The sequence below is a fragment of the Carcharodon carcharias genome, chromosome 19, assembly GCF_017639515.1.
Source record: "Carcharodon carcharias isolate sCarCar2 chromosome 19, sCarCar2.pri, whole genome shotgun sequence".
NCBI classification, from domain to species: domain Eukaryota; kingdom Metazoa; phylum Chordata; class Chondrichthyes; order Lamniformes; family Lamnidae; genus Carcharodon; species Carcharodon carcharias.
In genome coordinates, this window is record NC_054485.1 from 56926689 (window position 1) to 56951431 (window position 24743).

General features: G+C 46.3%; 1 protein-coding gene across 1 annotated transcript in view; it reads right to left on the minus strand.

Annotated features, from left to right (window-relative positions):
- LOC121291185 (mucosal pentraxin-like) overlaps window positions 1-24032 on the minus strand; it is a 41379-nt gene extending 17347 nt beyond the window's left edge. The window contains exons 1-2 of the mRNA XM_041212275.1: window positions 23852-24032; window positions 21055-21472 (exon numbers count right to left, since the gene is read on the minus strand). Coding sequence (XP_041068209.1) covers window positions 21055-21472; window positions 23852-24032 — 599 coding nt within the window. The remainder of the gene's footprint in view (window positions 1-21054; window positions 21473-23851) is intronic.
- Window positions 24033-24743: the final 711 nt, after the last annotated feature.

Here is a 24743-nt window from a genome sequence, read left to right on the forward strand (position 1 = left end):
TCAGGGCCCATAGTCTTTGCAGTCTCCAGTGCCTTCAGTTGATTTCTTGATATCAAGTGAAGTGAATCATATTGCTGAGTGACTAGCGCCTGTGATGATGAGGACCTCAGGACAAGGACAAGATGCAATTTCTACCCAGCACTTCTTGTTTAAACTCGTCAGCCTTTTCTTTTGCACTCATACACTGGGCTCTGCTATTGTTGAAGATAGGGATGTTCATGGAGCCCCAATCCATTGACTGTGTAATTTTCCACCATCATTCATGGCAGGGTGTGGCAGGACTGCAGAGCTTTGAGCGAACGCAGTGGTTATATGATTGCTTAATTCTACCCATAGAATGCTGCCTACACGGTTTAGCATGCAAGTAGTCCTGTGTTGTAGCTTCAACAGGTTGGCATCTCACTTTTAAGTATGCCTGGCGCTGCTCCTGGCGTTCTCTCGTACATTCTTCACTGAATCAGGGCTGGTCTCCTGGCTTGATGGTAATGGTAGAGTGATGAATGTGCCGAACTGTGAGGTTACAGATTGTGATGGAGTGGTGAGTGCCCAGTGAGAGAGAAGGTTATTGAGGAGGTTTTTGAAGTAAGGGGTGGAGGAGACATGATGGGCGAGCAGGGGTTCCAGATGTTGGAGATGTAGAGACTTCAGCATCTGCTGATCGTGGAGCACAAGGAGTAGTGAATGAAGAGTAAACTGGGGTCCAGAGGATCGAAGAGTGGAGGGGAGCAAGGAAAAGTTAGAGGAGTGGAAGGAGAGGGATAAAGAGGAGAGGAGGGAGGAGGGAAGGGAGGATGAGAGAGTGGAGAGGGCGGAAGATGGGAAGGATGGCAGGAAGGAGGGAAATTGGAGGAAAATTAGGAGGAGAGGGAGAAGGGGAGGGAGGAAAGGATGAGAGAGGACAGAGATTGTGGGCAGTGATGAATTGACGGAGGAGATTGTTGGGATTGGGATGGTTTCAAGCTCAAAGGAATTGGAAAAGGAGGATAAGATTCTTAAAATCAATTCACTGGAGCATAGGGAGCCAGTGAAACTTGACAATACGTCAGAGAACAGAGGTTTCAGATATTGTCCAGGCCAAGAAATGTGTTGTGTTGTCGAGATACCTTGTAGTTTGTGGAGGGTCGTGGTGGGGAGGTTGGGTAGGGAGGGTATTTGAGAGATTGAGTCTTGAGGTGATAAAGGGGAGTTGAGGAATTGGCAGCAGGTGATGAGCAGCCAATGTTCTGGAGGTGACAGGAAGCAGGTTGGTCATGGGTTGGGTGTGGCTATTTTGAGAGACTGTGCTCCAGCTCACAGTGTCATAAATAAATCTGCTGTGCTTATACTGTAACCTGTCCTTCAGCCCATCAAGTTCATACATCAGTAACTGATCATGTCACCCTGTAACAACCCAAGTGGGAGGAGGCCAGGTGACTTTGTGACATCATTTCTGCTGCTGTATGATTGGCTCCTGGTTCCATTGTGATGGAGCTGGGGTGTGGGTGCCTCGAGCAAGGCCAGTATTTATTGTCCATCCCCAAGTGTCTATGAGACGATGGTGGTGAGCTGCCTTCTGCTTGAACCACGGCAGTCCATGTGGTGAAGGTATTCCCACAGTGCTATTAGAGGGGGGAGTTCCAGGATATGAACTCAGCGAGAATGAAGGTAATGAACTTGAACTGAGGAAACTTCCACTTTTCTTTCAGTTCAGTTCAGAACTGTCCTTTAAATATACATTTCCTGACCATAAATTTCTAGGGCTGTACCAGAGACAGAGACACAAAGAGGTGACATGTTCAGTTTCACTTATCACTATTCACCTTGCTCACCACTCTAATGGCACCAACACCACCCTTCAGTCTTTTCCTCATCAGCAGCAGTACTTCTCTTCAACATCTCCCACATCGCACATCGCAACATCAGCTCACTCTAAGTGGATGAGGCAAAAGATGAACATGGCAGGGGCATTGAATAGCCGAATCACAAGCTATTTTACCTCTAACTGCAGTTTGCCGTGCAGCACTGGCTAGCTGTACTGAGCAATCCTTTTAAAATTGACACACCAAGCAAGTGCTTCATAACAAGAATGTTGCTTGTGTGCGTCCTGTTTGTTTCCAGAGCGGACATGTCCAAGTGTTGTGTGGCTGTGCAGCTATGTGGCTTCGATGAATGATCATACATGGAGAAGGTTTGGAAACAGGATTGACAAAGGTAATTTTGGGAGGCTGTGTTCCCTACTTAAGGGGTCAATAGGTGGTCAGCGACAGGGCCAGAACACTATTGGACTGAATCTGTAACCTGTGCTCATGTCCACTGAGACTGTGCACAAAGGTCAGAAGCTGACCCATTAACATGTTGAATGGGAGGGGCCAAGGCTACTTTATGACATTGTTCCAGGCTGCTGTTCTGATTAGCTCCTGGCTTCTTTATGATGCCACCAGGAGACAGGTTTACACCCCAGGTTACCCAGAAACAATGTGTGGAATCTTAGATTTGCACAAAGTGCAATAGCGGGCGGGAAAAAGGACATTTTACCCGCTAATCGCAATGGTGGCTTTTGGCTCAGTATCATCCCACTCCCGGCGCATCTCACCTCATTAATTTATGCATTCATGGGGAACAAGCCTGCTTAGTGATGGATGGGCTTGGATTTGCCCGCCATGCTGTGCCCTCAATGCTTCCTTGCTCCGGGCACCATATTTAAGTGCACCACAACGCATGCCTACTTCATGCCTTTAGACCAGGACTGCTCCAGGCAACAGATGGTTCCAAAAACAAAGAAGACAGCAGTGCCCAAATTTAGTGACGTCTTTCTGGGGTGCCTGCTGGATGCAGTGGGGGCCCCGCTGTGAAGTCCTCTACACCCACTCTGGGCAAAGTCCAGCAAGCAAAGTCACCAATCCAGCATGGGAGATGGTGGCAGCAATGGTCAGCGCCAACACCCTGCAAAAGAGGACAGCCATCCTGTGATGAAAGAGGGTGAATGACCTCCTTCACTCCACCAGGGTAAGTCACTTTTCTCAACTTCTCGACTCACACACTCACAAGCACATCACACATCCACAGGGATCTCACTTACTGCCAATTCAAGGGACATCAATAGTCATTCTCATGCACACCTTCACCTACCCTGCAGAGTGTGTCCTCATCTTGCTCACAGCACCACTCACCACCCATACATGCCAGGTATCCTTGTCATCTGACCTAGCAAGCCTTCTGTTTACACTGTCTCAATCTGTATTCTTGCAGGACAAGCTGGCACATAACAAAAAGGAGAGGCTGCAGACCGATGGAGGAATGCCTGAAATCAAGGTTCTCACGGACTTTGAAAACAGAGCCATCCAGCTGGCCAGCAACAACCTGCATTGGTCCTGTGCTGACGGTGAGGTTGGCGATGTTGCACCAAGTGATGATCCAGCGGTGCAGCATCCATCAGACATTATGAATCAGTTCCCCTATTCTGCCGCTCTCTGCACTAATTATTTCTCCTTGCTTTCACAGGCACATCTGGGAAGCAGCTGAGGGGGTCCGTGACCCAGGTCCTCGTCTCAAGCCCAAAGACACCTCGGAAGAAGAATCTGATGACACCCTCATTGAAGTCCCATCACAGTGCTCATCCACACCCTCCACCAGCGCAAAGACACACACCTCGGTGGGACCCAGCTCTAGAGTAGCTTCAGGGTCACAATCTGCCTCGCACATTGCACTGTATGACCCACAGCAGGTGGCGGCAGGGACTCCCAAGTCTTCCAGCACACTCATTGGACTGCTGGAGGTCAGAAATAGGCTGAGTCCGAGCCAGATAATGAACCTCTGGACTCTGTCATACCTCAGTTACTGGAGCTGCAAAGGCAAGCTCAGGAACATCAGGAAGGGATGTCCGCTGCACTCCTCAGATTGCAAAGCACGATGGAGGAGTCCGTCTGCCTTCAGGCTGAGGTGATAGCACCAGCATTGCAATGCACCGAGGTCAGAACTGGCAGGATAGCAGCTTCCATGGAGACCTTGGTCCAAGACATCACTCCTGCACTGCTGCACGGGCTCAATTCCATCACTGATGCCATAATTGGCCTCCAACATTGTCAACGTGGGAGGGGTGTGGGGCATTTGATCTCACTCCAGCTTCCTCTTCTCCTCAAGGGGTCAGCCAGGGGTCCCCAGGCACCCACAGGGAGGAGGATCAGCAGGTGCACACTCCGGGCCCATCCATCCAGGTGACTCGGGAAGCGTCTGGCCCATCAAATCCTCTCTTCCTGTGACCCCAGCAAATCAAGATCCCCAGGCCGAGGAGGGTTCCACTGCCACACAGCTAGACCCCGAAAGCAAGCTGGGGCTCTCCAGGTCTTGGCTCTCTAGAGGACGCACGCCAAGGTCATCACAGACAGGGCGTCGCAGTCAGCAGGCTGCTTCCACTTCCACTGTGGATGTCGGGGGAGCAACAAGATGTAGCATGGTTCGGAGGTTAAGAAAATGTAGTTTCACCTCTTGGGCATAGGTGTTAACCACTTGTACATAATGTTCACTATTGTAATTAAACTCCTGACAATGTCTACGGCTCCTTGTTCTGATGAGCAGTGATGATACATCAAGTTACCATAATTAATAACTACAGTTGGGTGACCGGAAGATGCCTTCACCACCATACGTGTGCAACCTGGGATTCCCTGTAACTATGAGAATTCAGCCAGAGCTGGAAACCTTGAGGGATCTCTCATTCTGTCTGATCTCATCATTAGTGAAATTGATGTAAGTGAAAAACACGACACCTGTCATCTGGAAGGTGCACGTGTGCAGAGCAGTTTGTGAGATTTTACCAACATCAGCAGCAGATCCCTGGAATGAACCAGTGGTGAAGAAATTCCACCTTCTGACCTTGACCTTTACCTTTGCTGCTGGCAATGCACTCAGAAAGAGACCTTTCCAAAAGCTGCAAATGTCAGTAATGAGCTGACATGAGAGTTTTATCATCCTGAGATACTGATGCTCAATCATGTCCAGAAAGCATATCTTTTTCCTGCACTGGTGATTATCACTCCCTCTGAGTTAGAGCTTTCTGGTCACTCTCTCTGTCCTGCAGAGTGACAGGCAGTGAAGGAGAAGGCAGCTGTTGCTGCAGTTACTGCTGCTGCTGTTCATGTTCCTCATCACGGCTCCAAGTTAGAGCTGTATCAGCTGCTTCCATGCTGCTGAGAGGACTGGGAAAACCAAATAAAACACTCTAAGGAACACAAAGGATCTCCAAAGTTTTGGAAATCACCACCAAAGCAGTGAATGCTCACTCTCAGAACAACTCCTGTGAGCAAAAGCCTCTCACTTAGGTAAGGCAGCTGCTGCTATATCTCTGGATTTAAAGTGTTTCCAGTCTGTCGGTTCCTCAGCTCCTTGTCCTCTCATCCTATTCAAGCTGGAAAGTTCCAGGAATCTCTGGAAACCCCCGTTAAATCCAGAATCCAGGAATAAGATACAGGCAACTTGCTGTTAGTAAATGTTAATAACAGAACTGCCTGTCCACCAGGGGTTTCCCGTATGCTGCAGTTAAATGTGGCAATCAGTGATTCCTTCCTACATCCTGACTCTCTAATCATTTTTGATGTTTCAACCTCCCACACGCACTGACACATGTTCACCCTGGGAGGATTAACTCCTGCCCAATGTGACAGCCTTAACTCAGTGACAGAATCTCACCACCACCTGGGCAGCCTCCTCCTCAGCGTCCGCTGGGTAATTGTCAAACATTCATCCATTTCCCACTCTTTCATCTACCCCATATTCTGTGATTCAGCCAGTGCCACATTCTCACTAATGTTACAGGCAAGAGGGGGATTAATTTAAACAGCCCTGATTTCTCCTCTCACCAACTATCTGTAAACAGAAAGGTGTTTATGATTTCTGATTTCCACCTTTATTAGTGGTGGCATATTTTCCCCAACCCTTCAGTTTTGGAGTGATCAAATCCTCTATTAATAACCCCACAGCAAATTCAACATAAGGTAAAGTAAGAGGGTTGGTTTATTTTGCACACACACAAAACATGAGAAGGGGGTGTTGCTACATACCCTTGTGCATTCACACAATAAAAGAGAGATAAGGGGAAGAAAGAGGTACAGGGCAAAGACCACAGATGAAATAAGAATTATTGTTTCACCTGAGTCCAGAGTCCACAATCAAATGTACAATGGTGTATTCCTTCAGAGAGGTTAGTAGGTTGAAGCTGATGCTAGATAATTTAATTTTCCAGTGGCGATGACTTCCATAATGGAATAAGCATGTAGAGATGAATTAGTTTTGCAGTAGGCACTGGCACAGAAGTTCAGATGTTCTAGTAGAAACAGTGTAGATGAGGGCCAGGAAATTTAAACCTGGATAGAACTCATGTTCTGCTGCTGTTGTGTTGGTGGAAGATGGCAGTCAGCCTTTGTTCAGCTCCACAAGGCAATAGTACAGGTTGCAGCAGCTTGGGGAGGGGGTAATGTGACATAGCTCCCACTTCTTCCCCTTGGTTTGGACAAAGGATGCATATTCTTAATAAGTTTACCAGAGGTTTCAGGGTCCATTGTCCTCGAGGCATTGCCTCCATTGCCCAGACCCTGCCTTAGAAATGTGAAGTGTCTTTGTACATACTCTTTGTAATTTCTGCAAGCACATGTTTGTTCACACCTCTTCAGGGATAACGAGATTGTGGCCGCGCTGAATGCTAGAAAGTTCTTAGTGTGTGAGTCATAGTCAGCAATGGCTTCAGTCATTGCAAAGCCTTTGTCCAGTTTAAAAGATTTTATAGATTAACCATGCTGTTATATACATGTGTGTGTATACATATTAATATATTTTATAAAATATAGAGTGATGTCTTAGCTCCAGGACACAAAGAATATCTCATTCATCCCCAGTGAAAGGACCTGAGCTGGCGTGCACAAGAGTAAAACCAGAAAAGCTTGGAAATGAGGAATACCAGTGAAACTTGTCCAAACTGATCCTGTGTACCTTAAAATGGAACTCCAGCATTACTGGTGCCAGTATTACTGAGTTTTACTTGGACTTGAAAACTTTAACTGTTTTTTCCTTCTGTGACCAGTGGGCTAGATACAGGGGGTGACAGAAATATGAAGCAGGAAGTGATTGCAAAAACTCGGGTTTGATCCCAACTTCCTCTCTCTCTTCATCACCTTCATCCATGTCTTTCTCATCCTTATGATCCACGAGGAGAATGAAGCTCCTTTTCTCCTCTTCACTTTCTCCTCTTCCTCGTTATCTTCCTCCTCTTCATGATCCTCTGTTCCCTATTATTGTGCTGGATCTACAGGAAAGGAGGGCTGAGGTAAGAATGGTAAACATGGTAAAGAAGGGGATGGAAGTTTCTGGCTGTTTGATGCTTCACTGGATCCCATGGTGACTGTATAATTATTAACTTGGCACGGACACTGTGCCCCTGAGATCCCCACCTCCATGACAGGGGAACATTCCTTTGCCATCAGCTTCACTATCTGCTCCTAGTAAGGAGTGAGTTCCTTCATGCCAGGGATGACTCCTCTGGTTCTGATGTCCTATCATCATTGCATCAGTTTGTTCTGGAACAAGATTGAGTGAATGAGTTGGATAATAGAAAATGAAGAATGTGTCAGGGAGCACAGGAACAGCTGAAGTTGGAGATGCAGTGAAATGGAGAAGGGGTTTTTGGATTGTGCAGACAGCCAGGTAAAAGATGGGGAGCCATAGCGTCAGATCTGGAGCAACTTCCCCCTTTAACCAGAGTGCATTGTGCAGGGTTATTTGTGCAGGTGCTACATTTACCAGTTGAAGGCTGCACCATTATCCTTTACTAAGAAGTAATTCAATTGGGAGGAGGCTTGCGTGCAGCATAAACACCAGTTGGGCCAAATGGCCTGTTCCTGTGCTGCAAGTTCGGTGTAATTGGAAAGTGGTTCCAAGCCTCATCGAGCTGGATAGAAGAACTGGAGGATTTTTGTAAACTCCCCTGCAGTTTAATAAAAGAATCTCCAGTCAAACGATTAAACTCTGAGTAGTTGTGAATGAGACCCAGCTGTTTGCAGTTTGATATCACACAGGAGTTACATCCTGGAACTCTCCATGTAACGGAGATTTCACTAGCCAATGGCAGAAAGCAATGATGAAATGATGAGATCAGCAGTGAACCTGTAGGACGCCTGGGACCTCATGGAGGAAACTGGTCATCTCCCGACAGCCACTGGAAACAGCTGGAACCCTCAGCTGGGGGTGGTTTGTGTGCTGACAGACCTCATTGCTTACACTGATAGGAAAGTGAATCAGGAGAGAATTGAGGTAGCGGAAATGTCAATTAATGTTTAATGTGAATCATTCTGAATATTGTCAAGATATTGTGATGCTAATTCAGAACATCTGGAGCCATTAGCAGAAAGAATATTCCTTGGTTAGCCTCTGATTCCATTTCCATATTTTCTGATAAACCTTTACATGTGTTTCTATTTGTTGGCAGTGGGTCATGCTTCGAAACTAGGAAATTGAAATATCCCTAATTAACTCTTTAATTACTACATTCCATTTGCTAATCACAACAGCTGCATGCGCACAATCAACTTGACACTCTTGCTGAGTCTTTGTTCCAGGGAGGAGACCATTTCTGACAGTGACTGAGCCGGGAACATTGCAACATTGCCCCTAGGCTCTCCCCGAATTCATCGACCCTTGACCCTCTCATCTCTTGATCACACACTATTCTGAAGGTATGGTTGCAAAATTTGCTGGTGACACAAAGACAGTTAGGAAAGTAAGTTATGAGGATGTCATAAAGACGCTACAAAGTAATGTAGATAGTTTAAGTGAATGGGTAAAGATCTGGCAAATGGAGTGTAATATGGAAAAATGTGAAATGGGCAAAAAGAATAAAAAATACGCACATTATCTAAATGATGAAAGATTATGGAGATCCAAGATGCAGAGGATATGGGTGCTCTAGTACATGAATCACAAAAGGTTAGTATGCAGACACAGCAAGTAACTAGGAAAGTGATTAGAAGGTTATCGTTTATTGTGAGGGGAATTGAATACAAGTAGTGAGATTATGCTTCAATTATACAAGGCACTGGTGAGACCACATCTGGAGTACAATGTACAGTATTGGTCTCCTTATTTAAGGAAGAAATTAAAAGCATTGGAAGCAGTTCAGAGAAGGTTTACTAGACTAATACCTGGAATGGGAGGATTGTCTTATGAGGGAAGGCTGGATAAGCTAGGCTTGTATCTGCTGGAGCTAAGAAGAAAAAGAGGTTGCTTGATTGAAACATATAAGATCCTGAGGGGTCTTGATAGGATGGATGTGGAAGGGATGTTTCCTCTTGTGGAAGAACCTAGTAGAGGTCACTGTTTGAAAAAATTTAAGATAGAGGTGAGGTGACATTTTTTCTTTCGGGGGTTTGTGACTCTTTGGAACTCAAAAAGGTGGTGGAAGCAGAGTTCTTGAATATTATTAAGGCAGAAGTAGGTAGATTCTTGTTAAGCAAGGGGGTGAAAAGTAATTAGGGGTAGGTGGGAATGTGGAGTTGACATTACATTCAGATTAACCAACATCTTAATGAATGATGGAGCAGGCTCGAGGGGCCAAATGGCCTACTCCTGCTCCTAATTTTTATGTTGATAATTCTACAGATGTTAAAATAAAAGCTAAATACTGCAGATGCTGGAGATCTGAAATAAAAATAGAAAGTGCTGGCAAAACTCAGCAGGTCTGGCAGCATATTTGGAGGGAGAAACAGAGTTAAGGTTTCGAGTCCAATATGACTCTTCAGGACAGCCATAGAGCTGTATGGGATAATATAGGAGAGTCATATTGGACTCGAAATGTGAAGTCTGTTTCTCCTTCTACAGGTGCTGCCAGACCTGCTGAGCTTTTCCAGCACTTTCTATGTTTCATTCTACTGATGCTAACCATCCCCACAGAACATTTAACAAGCAGCCCATCTTCATGACTGATCTTCACTGGTGAATATTGCCTAAATGTTGGACTGTGAGGATCACTAAAGGCTTTAGTCAACATCCAGGTGTGAGAAGGAAGTTCTGTCTTTGTATAGTATAGTAAAGTCCTGTCGTTCGCGGGGGTTACGTTCCCGAAAAATCTCTCAAACGGGGAACATGGGGCAGAATTTTCCATTGTGGGGGAGGGGACAGCGGGTGCGGGTATGGGTGGGCATGGACCGGATCAGACCCGTGATCAGGTCTGCACCGCCATTTTACGCGAGCAGGCCTATTAAGGCCTGCCCAGCGTATTTACCGACTCCCGGGAGTGTGTGGGCGGCGGTGGGCTTGTACAGTCGGCAGGGTCCAATGGCGACCCGGCAGTCTGTTTAAAAGAAAGCCTGGCAGCCTCCTGTAGGCTGGTGACAATGGCCAGTTCGAGGGCAAACCACAGGGGGTCGGCTGAGCAGGTCAGGCTGCAGGGTAGGCCAGCGGGGGACCAATGCACCCGTCACTTTTCAAATGACTCCTCAAGGAGGTGGCAGCACCTGGACCCTGTGCCGCAAGCACTTCAACAATTTATTGCGCTCTGGCAGGGTGAGTACCATGGTGGCATTGGGCATTTAACCTAGCAAGTAGCCTTACCCTCTGAGCACCCCCCCAGGTATTAGTCATCACTGCATTGAATCATGTTGGGCATTTTTCCTTCACAGGGTGGCCAAGCAGATGTTGCCCATGCCGAGATCAGCCTGAGTGGGTCATGAGGAGATAAGTTCTCCCCCGCACCATATGTTGATCTTAGTTGCACATGACTAGTCTGGGGGCAACCTGCAGGAGATGCAGTTAGGTGCACACTCAGATCACCAGCACATGCCCTATTCAGGGTAATGAGATGGTGGAAGGGGAGCCTCAAGGTCTCGTGGTCAAGAGCCATCTGCTGCCCTCGATGCTGCACGTAGTTATGCCTCCTTGCCTTGGGAGCTAAGACCGTGTGGTTCCTAAAGTGATATACGCAGCACATGCCCAAGGTGGCCTTTGGGGGTGGTTGGGAGAAGGTGTTTTATTTTTGTGTGATTGATCAGTAGTAGCGGGGAGAGGAGGCACTGGAGGCCTGATATGGCCCACTGTGGTTGGTGTGTGGAGTGCGCATGCAGAGTCCATGTGTAATTTGCTGTAATGAATGGTGTTCTCTCTTTCTCAGGAGAAGAATGCTCATAATGCGTCGAAGCGTGTGAGGACTGGAGGCGGCCTGGCTCACTTCCTCATCTTAAACCGCTTTGAGCAGGAGGCCCTGGAGCTTGAGAGGTGCCATGCACCCAGGTCAACTGGTGTCAGTGAGGCTGAGATGGCACAGACAGGTATTTGAGGCCAAAAGTGAGATCTGCAATGCCCTTCCAACATCCATAGCACTGATGATTGTTAAATTTGTTATTGTTGCAACATTGCTCGGTCATAGAGTGATAGAGTCAGAGGTGTGCAGCACAGAAAAAGGCCCTTCGCCCTTTGAGGATGCTTGGGTCAAACATGTACCTAAGTATTCTAATCCCATTTTCCAGCACTATGTCCATTGCCTTGTATGCCATGGCATTGCAAGTGCATATCCAAATACTTAATTACATGTTTTGAGGATTTCTGCATCTATCACCCTTTCAGGCAGTGCATTCCAGATTCCCATCACCCTCTGTGTGCCAAAGTTGCTCATCACATCCCCTGTGAACCTCCTGACCCTCACGCTAAGTCTATGCCCCCTGGTTACTGATCTTTCCGCCAAGGGGAAAAGTTCCTTTCTGTCGACCCTATCTATGCCCCTCATAATTTTATACACCTCAGTCATGCTGAGCGTCATGCGTCCTCAATGGAGAGAGGCGCCTCCAGGAGAACAATCAGGTTATCCTGAGGTTGCACTCAGATCAGCAAGCCCTCACATCGGCATTGACCTCAGCTGGTCACTGCCAATGTGGGAGAGGGTGTGGGCTTCAAGCTTCCCAGCTCGTTTCCCATCCATCGATGGTGAGCAGGGAGGTCCGAGACAACCTTACGTCAGTGGAGCAGCTGCCTGCCGTATCTGCGGGCTCCGCTCACAGCGCTCCAGATGGGGGCAACAGCTGCTCTGCCCTTTTCCCAGTGAATGCTTCATCTGGTAAGGCTGCGACGACTGAGGAGATGCCAGCTGTGGAACTGGCAGATCTCTCCCAGGTGGGGCCAGCACAGGCTCCACAGGACAGAGGATGACTGCCAAGGTCATCGAGGCCAACAGGACAGCAGAGTCAGCAGGCTGTCTCAGATGCCACTCTGAACGATGGGGCAGCGCCAAGATGTAGCATCCGCAAACGGAAATGTAAGGCACATTAGGCACACCACGGGTTTCTCACCGCTGCTTTTGTGTTGGCCTGTGATTAGGTCCTTATAATTTATTTTTGCTTACTTACAGTATTGTTTTGCAATTGGGAGAACATTTGATGTTAAAATTAAAATTCCGATGTGTGACCAAGGCCGAGAGTGGCTTGTAAAATCTGCATCCTGTGATCACACACTATCTGCACGTTCATGGAGTGGAAGCCCTTCCTGTTTACGAAGGCACTGGGCTCACCTGCTGGCGCCTTGATGGCCACATGTGTGCAGCCTTTGGCACCCTGGATGCGGGGGAGCCAGCGATGGCCACGAAGCCTCTGGCTCGCTGTGTCTGGCTTGCCTGGTTGCAGTGGAAGTGAATGAAGGTCAATGCACATCTGAACAGAGCGTCTGTAACCTGCTTGACACAATTGTAGGCAGCTGATTGGGAGACACCGCAGGGATCAACCGCTGAGCCCTAGAAGGAGCCAGAGGCATAGAAGTTGAAGGCAGCTGTGGCCTACAGAGCCGCTAGCATGGGGTGTCCACCCACACAGTTAGGGGAGATCTCAGGGCCAATCATCTGAAATATATCGTTCACTGTCTTCCTTGACAGTCAGAGACTCCTGCGTCACTGCACCTCAGATATATTGAGGTAGCTGCTTCGCCGCCTGTATACCCTGGCAGCATGATAGTGGTGTCTTCTGCGGCCCCTTTTTGAAATACCTCTTGGCCCTGTGCCCCTTGTGCCTGTGTCTGGCCTCCCAAAGGTGGCTCCCCTGGTGGCTGATTGTGCACCCCTGGCCTCCTCCTTATTCTAGCCCTTCCTTCCTCCTCAGAGGGGCTGCTTCCAGTGGAGATGTCAGATCCCATACCCATGCTAAGGGGAGGCTTCCGGAAAGATGCAAGCCTGATAAAGATTCCTGACTGCAGAGTGCTGAGCTGAAGGTTAAAAAAACACAAAGCTGCTGGGATGTGTACTGAAGTACTACAGATCACACAGGCAAGTTTAAAATACTTTCTCCAATAAATACTCCACAAAGCAGATTGACGACCCCACTGAGCCCTCTTATCCCGTCCGTGGATGAGACTAAGAGAAAGCCTCTTATCCACCAGCCCGTTACGCCCGTGCACCGACCTGAAGATCGCCCGGTGCTTAAAGATTGCTGACGATTGAAGACTAAAGGGCCTTAACTAGCCCGTTAATTAATGGCGGGCACATGTTGGATTTCATCGTGCGCCCGCCCAGCGAAATATCTCGATGGTGCGTGGTGACGTTGGGACGCTCGCCTGACATCACCGTGCATCTCTTTACACGCGGACGTGTGGGGCCTTACCCCCCCACACATCAAATGGAAAATTCTGCCCAGGTTTTTGAATAGGATTCAATTACATCGATCCAGCCATGCGAAGGCAGTACTGGACTCTGCCGCAAAACTGGGGTGCAGCACCTGTCTAGGACAGATGGGGGAGCCTCTGAGCAATACATACTTGATGATTTAAAATTGAACTGAACCGTTATTACAGCTCTGGACCCAGCGATTCAGACATTTCTGGGTTCATCCCTTCATTCGAGCTGCACTTCAGCTGAAACCATTCCAGTCCCTGCTACATCATGGCTGCCATCTCCCCAGGGAAAGGAGAGAGGGAGAGAGAGAGAGAGAGAGAAAGAGAGACAAGAAAGCGTGGATAAACATATATTCCTCATGCAATCGGCGATGGTGTGTACAAAGTACAAAGCGCGGGCAAGTGTAAACATGAACAAGGAAGTCGCAAACAGCAGGACTTTACCGTAATTTAAAATGGATCGTGGGTGGGTGAATTTATTGGAAATAAAAGCAGGAGTGATATGTGGATGGCCTATTCACTATCACCTATTTTACACGACTGCACAATGTCAAAATGATCTCTGTGGAGGTAGATGTCAGTTGACATTGTTGGAGAGTGGGAATCCTGGTCTTCTCCAGCCGAGTAGGAAACAGAGTCAGGCAGAAGAGGAATCCTTCAGGAGTGTGGATCTCACAAGCCGATTTTCACCGGATCGGTGATGACTTGGTTAAGGAGTGCAGTCCAGAGAATATGCACAGAATCCTGGGACAAAGGACTGCCCAGTGGGAGCAGCCAAGCGTAGAAATACAGTGGTGATCAAACACTCGACAGTCGGGGAGATTGACAGGCATTTCTTCAGCTGCTGAACTGAATCCTGCATTGTGTGTTGTCACCCTGGTGCCAGGGTAAAGGATATCACTGCGGATGTGGAACATTCTGAAGGGGGAGGGGAAGTCCTTGTCCACATGGCAGCCAGCGACATTGGAGGGAGGAGGGTTGACGTCCTGCTGTCAGGGCTTCAGGAGCTAGAGAAGAAGTTACAAAACAGGACCACAAACGTAGTTGGCTCTGGATTACTCCCGGTGCCATAGGCTAGAGAATAAAGGAGCAGTGAGATAAATCAGATTCAGGCCTGTCTGGAGAGAGGGCTCCAGATCCCTGGAGCATTAGGATGAGTTTTGGGTCCAGAGAGACCTTTACAAGGTGTATACATCGCACCGCAACAGGGCTGGGGACAATGTCCTTATGGGGAGGTTGGCTAATATTTTGAGGAAGGTTTAAATTAATTTGGCAGTGGAATGGACAGCAGGAATTAGAAAGGAGAGACAAGGTGCACAGAGGACCGGGAGAGATGAAGAACATTTGAACAAAGGGTAGGTCAGAAACAGGAGAGATCAGATCAGGGAAATGCAAGGCAGACTAAGGTGAGTTTGCAGTTCATTTACATTAACGTACAGAGTGTGGTAAATATGGGTGGGGAGCTGCAGCAAGGCCTGGACAACACCCAGACTTGGGCTGATAAGTGGGAAGTGACATTTGTGCCACTGAAGTGCCAGTCAATGACCATCTCCAACAAGAGAGCATCTAATCACCTCTCCTTGACATTTAATGGCATTACCATTGCTGGAAACCTCACTGTCAATATCCTGGGGAATTGTCATTGACCAGAAACTGAACTGGGCCTGACATATAAACACTGTGGCTCCAAGAGCAGATCAGAGGCTACAGAGAATAACTTACCTCTTGACTCCCCAGAGCCTGTCTACCGCCTACAAGACATAAATCAGGGGTGTGATGGAATATGCTCCACTTGCCCGGATGAGTGCAACTCAAACAACACTCAAGAAACTCAACACCATTAGGATAAAACAATCTCTTCAATGGCACCGCATTTAACAACTTAAACATTTACTCACTCCACAACTGTTGCACACAGTGCACTATATAAAAGATGTGCTACTGGAACTCACCAAGGTTACTTTGACATCACCTTCCAAATCTGTAACATCTACCACCCAAAGAACAGGAGTAAGCCAGCATGAAGACAGCAGCTCATCAATGAGTGCAGCTAGCCACTGATTGTGAATTTGAGAATTTGTTGAATGAGGAAACTTTAAGGGTTAAAGTAAGGATTAATCTGAATTAAAATCAAGTCTAGATTGCATTTAGAATTTTCCTATATTTACTGTTAAAGTTAAATTTCTTACAGACTTAGTCAGGGTAACCAAGCCCCCGACAAGAAAAGCTGCTACAGTTAATTAGATACCTAATTCGAACTAGTCTCTCTAGCCAACGGTGCTGACTTGTCTCTGTAGTATTTCAGCTAGTATAAATATAGGTGGTCTTCCTGAGTTCACGAAATGAAGCAGCAGAAAGACAGCAGCTCATTCCTGAATGCAGCTAGTCACAGAGTGTGAACTTGGGAATTTGGTGAGTGAGGGAATTTGCTACAGTGAGGGAGGAGGGAAGTAGGTAAGTGATTAGTTGGTGAGTTGTTCATCACTTATCTTTGAAAACTTGGGTGATTTATTTGTAATAGTATTAGTAAGTTTTTTGAGCAGTAGTAAAGCTGATTGGGAGTTGTAGGGTTTATTAACTATAAAGTAATTAAGAAAATAATAAAATAATTGACACATAATAAAGAAGGTAATGTGCTGCAACACAGAATGTGAGATTTCCTGGGCCTCGGTGTGATCCAGGGCAAACACATTTGTAGTTATTGTTTGCGGCTTGAGGAGCTTTGGCTCAGAGTCATGGAGCTGGCAGCTGAACTGCAGACATTGCAATGCATCAGGGAGGGGGCAATTTAACTGGACACTTTGTTCCAGGAGATGGTCACACCTCTTAGGTTAAGGTCTTCTGATTTGGTCAGTGCCAAGGACAGTAAGTGAGGCAGCTAAGAGGATCAAGATGGTAGGATTGGAAAAGCTTCAGCCCTTGCAATTGTTCAATAAGTTTGAAGGTCTTGCAGCTTGTGGGTTGAAAGTGGGAACTGCAGAGTGGATGATCGAACTGACCATGGCACGGTGATAGAGGAAGCAATTCAAGTGGGGGACATTAATAGGAATGTCGTGATGGTAGGGGACTGTATAGTCAGGGAGATAAACACAGTTCTGTATAGCCAGGAATGAGTCCAGAAGGCTGTGTTGCCTGCCCGGTCCCAGTGTTCAGGACATCTGCTTAGGGCTGGTGAGGAACTTGTAGTGGGAAGGATAGGATTCAGTTGTCATGGTCTACATTGATAACAATGACATAAATAAGACTGGGCAAAAGGATTTTTTTTAGGGATTATGAGCAACTAGGGGCTAAATTAAGAAGCAGAACCTCCAAGGTGATAATCTCTGGACTATTACATGTGCCACAAGCAAATTAAACAAATTTGACATTTTGACAAGATAGGAAGCCAAGAAAAGGTGACGGGGTAGCTCTGTTAATTAAGGATGTAATTGGTACAATAGTGAGAGATGTTCCACTGTCAAAAGAGCAAGATGTAGAATCAGTTTGGGCAGAGATAAGAAATAGGAAAGATAAGAGATCGCTTATGGGAGTAGTTTATAGGCCCCCTAACAGTAGTTATGCTATAGGAAAGAGTATGTAGGAAGAAATAAATGGGGCATTTAAGAAAGTTACCGTAATAATCATGGGTGACTTTAATCTACCTATAGATTGGACAAATCAGAACGGCAAAGGTAGCCTAGAAAGTGAGTTCAGAGAGTGTGTGCCGGGCAAATTCTTAGAGCAGTACGTTCTAGAGCCAACCAGGGAATAGACTCTTCTAGATCTGGTAATGAGCAATGAGATAGGATTAATCAATAACCTCACAGTAAAAGAGGTGTCAGCGATGACAGCGTTAGAGAATTTTATGTCCTGTTTGAAGGGAAAAAGTGTGCGTCTAAGACCAGTGTTTTAAACCTGAGTAAAGCTAAATGTAAGGAGAGTATGAAAGCAGAGCTATCTAAAGTGAATTGGCAAATTAGGTTAAAAGAAAGGACAGTAGAGACGCAGTGGTAGAATTTTAAAGAGATATTTAATAACACTCAACAAAGATTTATTCCAGTGTGAAAGATAGGCTGTTTGAGAAGGATGCATTACTATGGCTGAATAAAGATATTAAAGATATTGAAAGAAACACTGTATAAATCTGAAAAGATTAGAGGTAGGTCAGAAGATTGGTCAGATTTTTAAAAAACAGGAAAGAATGACTAAAAAAGTAATCAAGAAGGAGAAAGTTGAGAATGAGAGATAATTATCTAGTGATATAAAATTTCTACAAGTATTTAAATAGGAATAGAGGAACTAAAGTGAGTGTTGGTCCTCTGGAGAGTGAGTCAGAAGAATTGATAATGGAAAACAAGGAAATGGACGAGGCATTGAGCAGGTATTTTGTGTCTGTTTTCACAGTAGAAGACAGGCTGGAATTTTTTGCCCTCATTGGCGTCATGGTGGGTGTGAGCGGACAATATTGCGAGAAGGCCAAAAATCGGTTTCGAAATGTTGTGAATCAAGTTTGTGGTCATCTGCTCCACCCATCAATGGCCTTTTCTGCTGCCACATGTTGGGAATGTCATTTTAATACATCTGCATTTCATTATAAGTCCTGTTTGCCAGAATCATTCCGGCTGGATCATCTGGGCAGGTTGGTGGGAAACACGCCAGCCCAGAACACGTCTGGACGGGTATGAGGAGCAGAAGTCGGGACTTAACCGTTAGGGCCTTGCTCAGATTGCGGACACCGGAGGAACAGAAGATGCTGGAGCCCGACAGCTACCGGAGCCTGGAGGAACACGTGCATCACATGCTGGCTGGATTCTTAAGGACAAGCCACCATCGCAAAGCAGCTCTCGGAAGGTGGGTAGTCAATATTGATGTCTGGGGTCTGCTTCAGGACGCCAGTGTCTGACCATGGGCTGCTAAGGATGATTAGCAAGGGGATAGAGAATAAGGTCCAGCAGTGAGTGGGAGAGGAAAGAGGATAAGGCTCTGAGGCGGGAGAACAAAAGGAGTCGAAAAGTTTAATACGAGGAGGATGATGGTGTCGGGGCGTAAGATTGAGGTGGAGGTAGAATGGGGAGAGAGGGTGCAAGGGAGAAGAAGGTGGAAGAGACGTAGTTCAGAGGGCTAGGGAGTTCGAAGCAGGGAAGGAGTTTGGAGGGGGACAGGACTTCAGGGGTTGGAACGAGTTCTAAGGGAGGACGAGTTGAAGGAGAGGAAGGAGTCATGGAGGAGGAAGGAGTCTGGGGGCAAGGAGGAGTTTGGGCGGGGAAGGAGTCTAGAGGGAGAAGGAGGCTGGAGGGAAAAGGGGGAAAGGGTGGAGGAGGGAGTAAGGGGGGGATGTGCAGATGAACATGCAAGAGAGGGATCTGTGGCAACAATGACTGCCTCCTGGGGAGCAAACAAAGGGGTAGTGTGGTAGGAGGGAATGATGAATATGAGAGAGGGCAGAGTGAGCCCATAGGGTGGGAGGATGAGGGTGCGATGGTAGCGTAGAAGGAATTATGAGGGTGCCGCCTGAACTATTGCTGAATTCCCATTGGGTTTGGAATAGGAGAACTTGCAGTTTACTCGTGTCAGAACCTTAAGGTCTCAGAAAATAATCGTGAGTCTGGACCATTTCTGGGCACAGACCATGCTCATGTGGACTGATTAAGAAGCCGCCTCCATGCTTGCCGTCCAATCAAGGACAGTGAGTGGGACAGGGGCAAGGGAGGGTCAAAGAAAGAACCCTCAGGACTGTCTGGCCAACTGCCTCACTGGGACAGGTGGGTGCATTGAAGGCACAGTCAGAGAGAGTAAGCGGGTCTCAAAATGGAGCCAACCTCAAATGGCTGCAGAGTGTTTTATAAATAGCCCAGCTGTGTTAGGGCCATCAGTGGGGAGGAGGGAAAGCCTTCACAGGAATTATTGTGGCTTTGTCTTTAGCTGTTTCAATCTTTCTGTCCTTGGGTGTTTGAGAGGAGGCTTCAATGGCCCTCTGACCTGTCGCTGGGAGGCCACCTTCAAGTAGTTAGTGGGCTCTGGACTAATGGGGGCCCATTCGCTGCTGGGAAAGATCCCTCAGTGTGAGGTATTTGGAATTATTGATTGGGGCCTAAATTGAATCGATTAGCTGCCTTCCTCTGTGGAGTGGGGTTGCTGATTGATGTTGCAACCCATCCTGCGAACATTACCCAGAGGCAGGACAGAATCAGGGGGCTGTCTTGACAGGATTTTCCAAACCTTTCTCAGCATTACCCTCTCCTCCAAGGAGCCAGGAATATTCTAGCCTCTGGGATCAGTTCCCATATCTCAATGACATCAAATTTATAACATTGACTTCTGTCCCACTGGCTGAGTAAATTCAGCTCATGTTGACTGTGGCAACACTCATCTGAGAGACTGGAGCACATAAACCTGAGCTGACACTCCAATACAGCGCTGACAGAGTGCTGCACTATCAGAGGTGCCAACTCTTAGTTATCACATTAAAGACCGCATCTCTCCTTTCAAGTGGATGTAATTCATTGAAGAGAAAAATTCTCCCTAATGTTCTGGCCACTGTTTATCTTTCAATCAACATCACTAAAACCGATTATCTAGTCATTATTACATCCATATTTGTGGGAGCTTGCTGTGCATAAACTAACTGTCATTAAAACAGTGATGACACCTCAAAAGGATTTTGGGTGTGAAATGCCTTGGGTCATCCTGAGGTTGTGCAAGGTGCTATATCAATGCAAATTATTTCTTTTAACTCCCCCACTCTACGGAATGTTCCACAGAATAATTATTGAAATATAGAACCTTGTCGAGGCTCGTGCCCTCCTCAGAGCTACCACACAATGTGAGCTTGGACAGATGGGGCTATTAGGATATTTAACCATGGTGTGCATCATTGCTGAACTCATTCAATCCTGCTGTAGGTTCAGCACATATAATCCATCACTGAAATCTTGTCAGATTTTTGGAATGGACACACAGCACTGGATTGTGATCAGCTGCCTCCAAACAGGCTGGGGATGGAAGCTGAGCTTCCTGCTCTGTGTGGGAATCTCAGTGCCTGACTGGACAGTGCACTTAGTTCAATTGATATGGGAGAGATGGTTTGTACTGGGTTTAAATTGAAAATTAGACACACACACACACACAGACCTTTCTTTTTTGATGTTCTTTTATTAAGATGAAGCTGCAACATTACAGTTTGATTACAATCTTTTTCTAGGCAAATTACAATGTGTGAATGTTAGAAATCATGGTGTAATATCAGCAACAAGACAGAGAGAGAGAGTGTTAACAGTAATAATCACAAATTCGCCCAGTCACAATCCAGAATAGAATCAGCTTTGACTAAAATGAATTTCTCACAGTCTGAACCTCACATACATATATGTTTGATTCTTTTATTGTCTCTGTGTGAGAGACAGAAGGCAGCAAACTCCCTCTGTCATCTTTATTTACTGCTGCACCTTGCAACTGGGATACAGAACTAACCCCATTGGGAATTCCTGTTCCTGAACCAGTATAATTGCACCTCCACCATGCACAATTCCCCCCTTTTTACCAACCTTCCATATACTTCGTTCTCCATCCACCCAGAATGTTGCCAGTCCCCCTGTAGACTCCCAAGTCACACAGATGTGTCTCAGCAGTGCATTCATTTCTGGGAGGGAGAACCCAACTACAATATTGCCGAGATAAAGGCACATCCTTCCTTTATCCCCTTTCCAGATCAACAGCTCGTTGTTGTGATTTGACGTTGCATAGGAAAACAGCGTGTAACTGTGGGATGCTTCAGAAGCTGCCCTAAAGCAGAGAGTAAAGGCAGACAAGTTGGGACAGTTCGACGGATACAGTCTGACGTAACTGGTGGAGGTTTGGGTTTGAAATCTCAGCGCCTTTCCTGCAAACCCTGTAAAATATCAAGAGTTTAGATCGTGAGGAGCTGTTTGAAAAGATTACAGTCATGAGAAAGAGATAGAAAACAGATTTATCATTAAGGGTGGGATTTTCCGCTAAGCATGGGGACGCACATCTGACAGGCCAGAGCGTAAAATAGTGTGCGATGACGCCATGTGAGGGTCCTGACGTCATCGTTCATCAGTCTGATATTTCGGTCAGCAGTGCACACACGGGAGTCAGCAGTGCACCTACTGACAATGAAGAGGCCTATTCAGGCTATTAAATCAATGAATTACACAATATTTTTTGCTGCCTGTCTAATGTTACAGGTGGCAGGAGTGGCCTTTGGATCTTTGAGGAAACCTCATCCAAGGGGCGGGATGAGGTTTCTGATATTAATGAAAAATAAAATAAAAAAGGGTTTGTGAAGCATTTTTGTATCCACATGTTGGGGTGATTGAGTCTGCTGTGTGGACATTTTTTCCAGATTCTTAAAACTTTATTGATTGATTTGAAGTATTACAGCTCCATGAGGCAGCTCTCTGCTTTCAGGGAGCTTTCACTGCACGCTCGCTTGCGCCCGCACAGATTTCCGCACTCACCCTCCTCCCCCCCCACCCTCCCAGGCAGTGCTGAGTGTTTAATTTGCCAATTAATTGGCACAGCCAGTGTGAAATCATGGTTAGGGACCAATCATGGGTGGTGGACTGTTTTCCAGCCACTCCTGCCCACTGTGTTCACCAAACGACCTGAAAATCCTGCCCTAAGAATGAAGGAAAGAAAGTCTTGCATTAAAGTAGTGTCATAGAATTTTACAGCACGAAAAGAGGCCCTTTGGCTTGTCGTGTCACCAAGCTCCTATCCACTCCAATCCCATTTTCCAGCACTTGGCCCATTGTCTTGTATGCTATGGCATTTCAGGTCCTCATCTAAATGCTTCTTAAATGTTGTGAGGGTTCCTGCTTCTACCACCCTTTCAGGCAGTCAGTTCCAGATACTCTCTAAGTGAAAAAAATGTTTCCTCAAATCCCCTCTAAACCTCCTGCCCTTACCTTAAATCTATGCCGCTGGTTATTGACCCCTCTACTAAAGGGAAAAGTTTCCTCGTATCTACGCCACTCATAATTTTTTATACCTTAATCAAGTTCCCCTTTACCTTCTCTGCTCTAAGGAAAACAACCCCAGCCTATCTAGTCTCTTTTCATAGCCGGAACGCTCCAGCTAAGGCAGCATCCTGGTGAATCTCCTCTGCACCCTCTCTCGTGCAATCCCATCCTTCCTATGGTGTGGCAGCCAAAACTGCACACAGTACTCCAGTGTACTAGAGTTTTATACAGTTTCATCACAACCTACTTGCTCTTGTATTCAATGCCTCAGCTAATAAAGGCAAGTATCCCATATGCCTCCTTAACCAAATTATCAACTTGGCCTGCTACCTTCAAGGATCTATGACATGCATACCAATGTTCCTCTGATCCTCTATCATTCATTGTGTATCCCTTGCTTTGTTAGTCCTCCCAAAATGCATCACCTCACACTTTTCAGGATTAAATTCCATTTGCCACTGCCCTTCACAACTTCAGCACTTTACAGCTAGGTATTTATGTTTGAAGTTTAGGCATTGTGATTTTGGAAGCATGGCAGCCAATTTGTGCACAGCCCACACACAGCCGTGTATTAATCACCAGATAATCTGTTTTGGTGATGCTGGTTGCTGGATAATATCGGCCAGGGCACCGAAGAGAATTCCCTGCTTTGCTTCAAAAGAAAACCTTTGATGTCCATCTGAGTGGGCAGGTGGGGCCTTAGTCTAATGTCTCATCTCAAAGAAGGCACCTTCAATAATGCGGCACTCTCTTGGTACTGCAATCATTGCATGTTTAAAGACAGCGGAGCTTCTCAGTGCTTTCTCATAGTAAGTCTTTATTGAACTGATCTCAGATGGCAGCCTACAGAGTGCTTCATGGCAGAGGTCATCTGACTACAACATGTCCTACCTGGCTTGCCATAATGTTGCATTTCAAAACCCAAACGTTTACCTTTATGTATGAATAAACGACACAAACATCCCCTTTTTCCTAAAGAACAAAAGACAACTTTGCATGCACAATCATGTGTAACTGAGTTACCCAAGTTACCTAAAATGCACCCAATGTTCTTATGTTTGTGTGACTGGTCAGTCTCTGCAACTGCGTTTGACACAGTTTTTAAATTGTGCGGGCCTCAATGTGCATGTGCATGTTGTCATTGCCTGTTTGCCTGGGTAATGTTCCCTCTCCAGTGAGTGTTGTTCCTGTGGCAGTTGTTGCCATGGTAACTGTTGTTGTTCCATTGTGGCCTTTGGGGAGCCTTGAACCTCTGGGATTGATAGTAGTTCTGTACCCAGTACAGCTGGCGAGATCCTTTGTTTTCCAGCCAGTTGCTGTGAAGGAACAGCTTCGCTGTTTGTTCGCATATACCTGCAGTTCCTCGGTATATTTGGTTGTTCGCTTCCACCACGTATGGTCGAGGTGACTATTTCTCAGCACATGTCCAAAGTTTCCACATGTGTTGACTCCTATTGAGAGCATTGAAGGTTTGTACCCTGACTGGCTCTCCAATGCTCAACTCTGGCAATGGTTTGGCAGTATTATGAAAATGATAAAAACAAAAAACTGCGGATGCTGGAAATCCAAAACAGAAACAGAATTACCTGGAAAAACTCAGCAGGTCTGGCAGCATCGGCGGAGAAGAAAAGAGTTGACGTTTCGAGTCCTCATGACCCTTCAACAGAACTAGTTTCCTAGGTCTGTTGAACGGTCATGAGGACTCGAAACGTCAACTCTTTTCTTCTCCATTATGAAAATGATATTTGACTTTCTGTTATTTCACTTTGATTTTTTCATTTATGCCTGCTACTACTTTTGGTTTCAGTAGCTTTTTTGCTATGGGCAGAATAGCTTGGGTGCAGTGTGACTTCAGTCTTTGGATTGGACCAGTTCCCATGACTTCACTCAGTGTTTCTCCACTCAAGGATTGTCTTGTATACAACTGTGCTAGGTGTGCTCGACTTCTTGATGATTCCTTTGGCGATTTTTACTGCCTTATCATTTGACTGGGGATAGCGTGGAAGGTTTGAAGATATATAGTGTTCATAAGTAACATTTACTTGGCATTCAAAGCATTCAAACCCTCTGCCATCTGCCTTCTTTGTTTGTCAGTTAAATATAGAGTGGTATACATTTAGTGGCAATCCCTCTCCAGCAGTGTTCGTAGTGTGGCTACTCCTATTGGTTCCAACT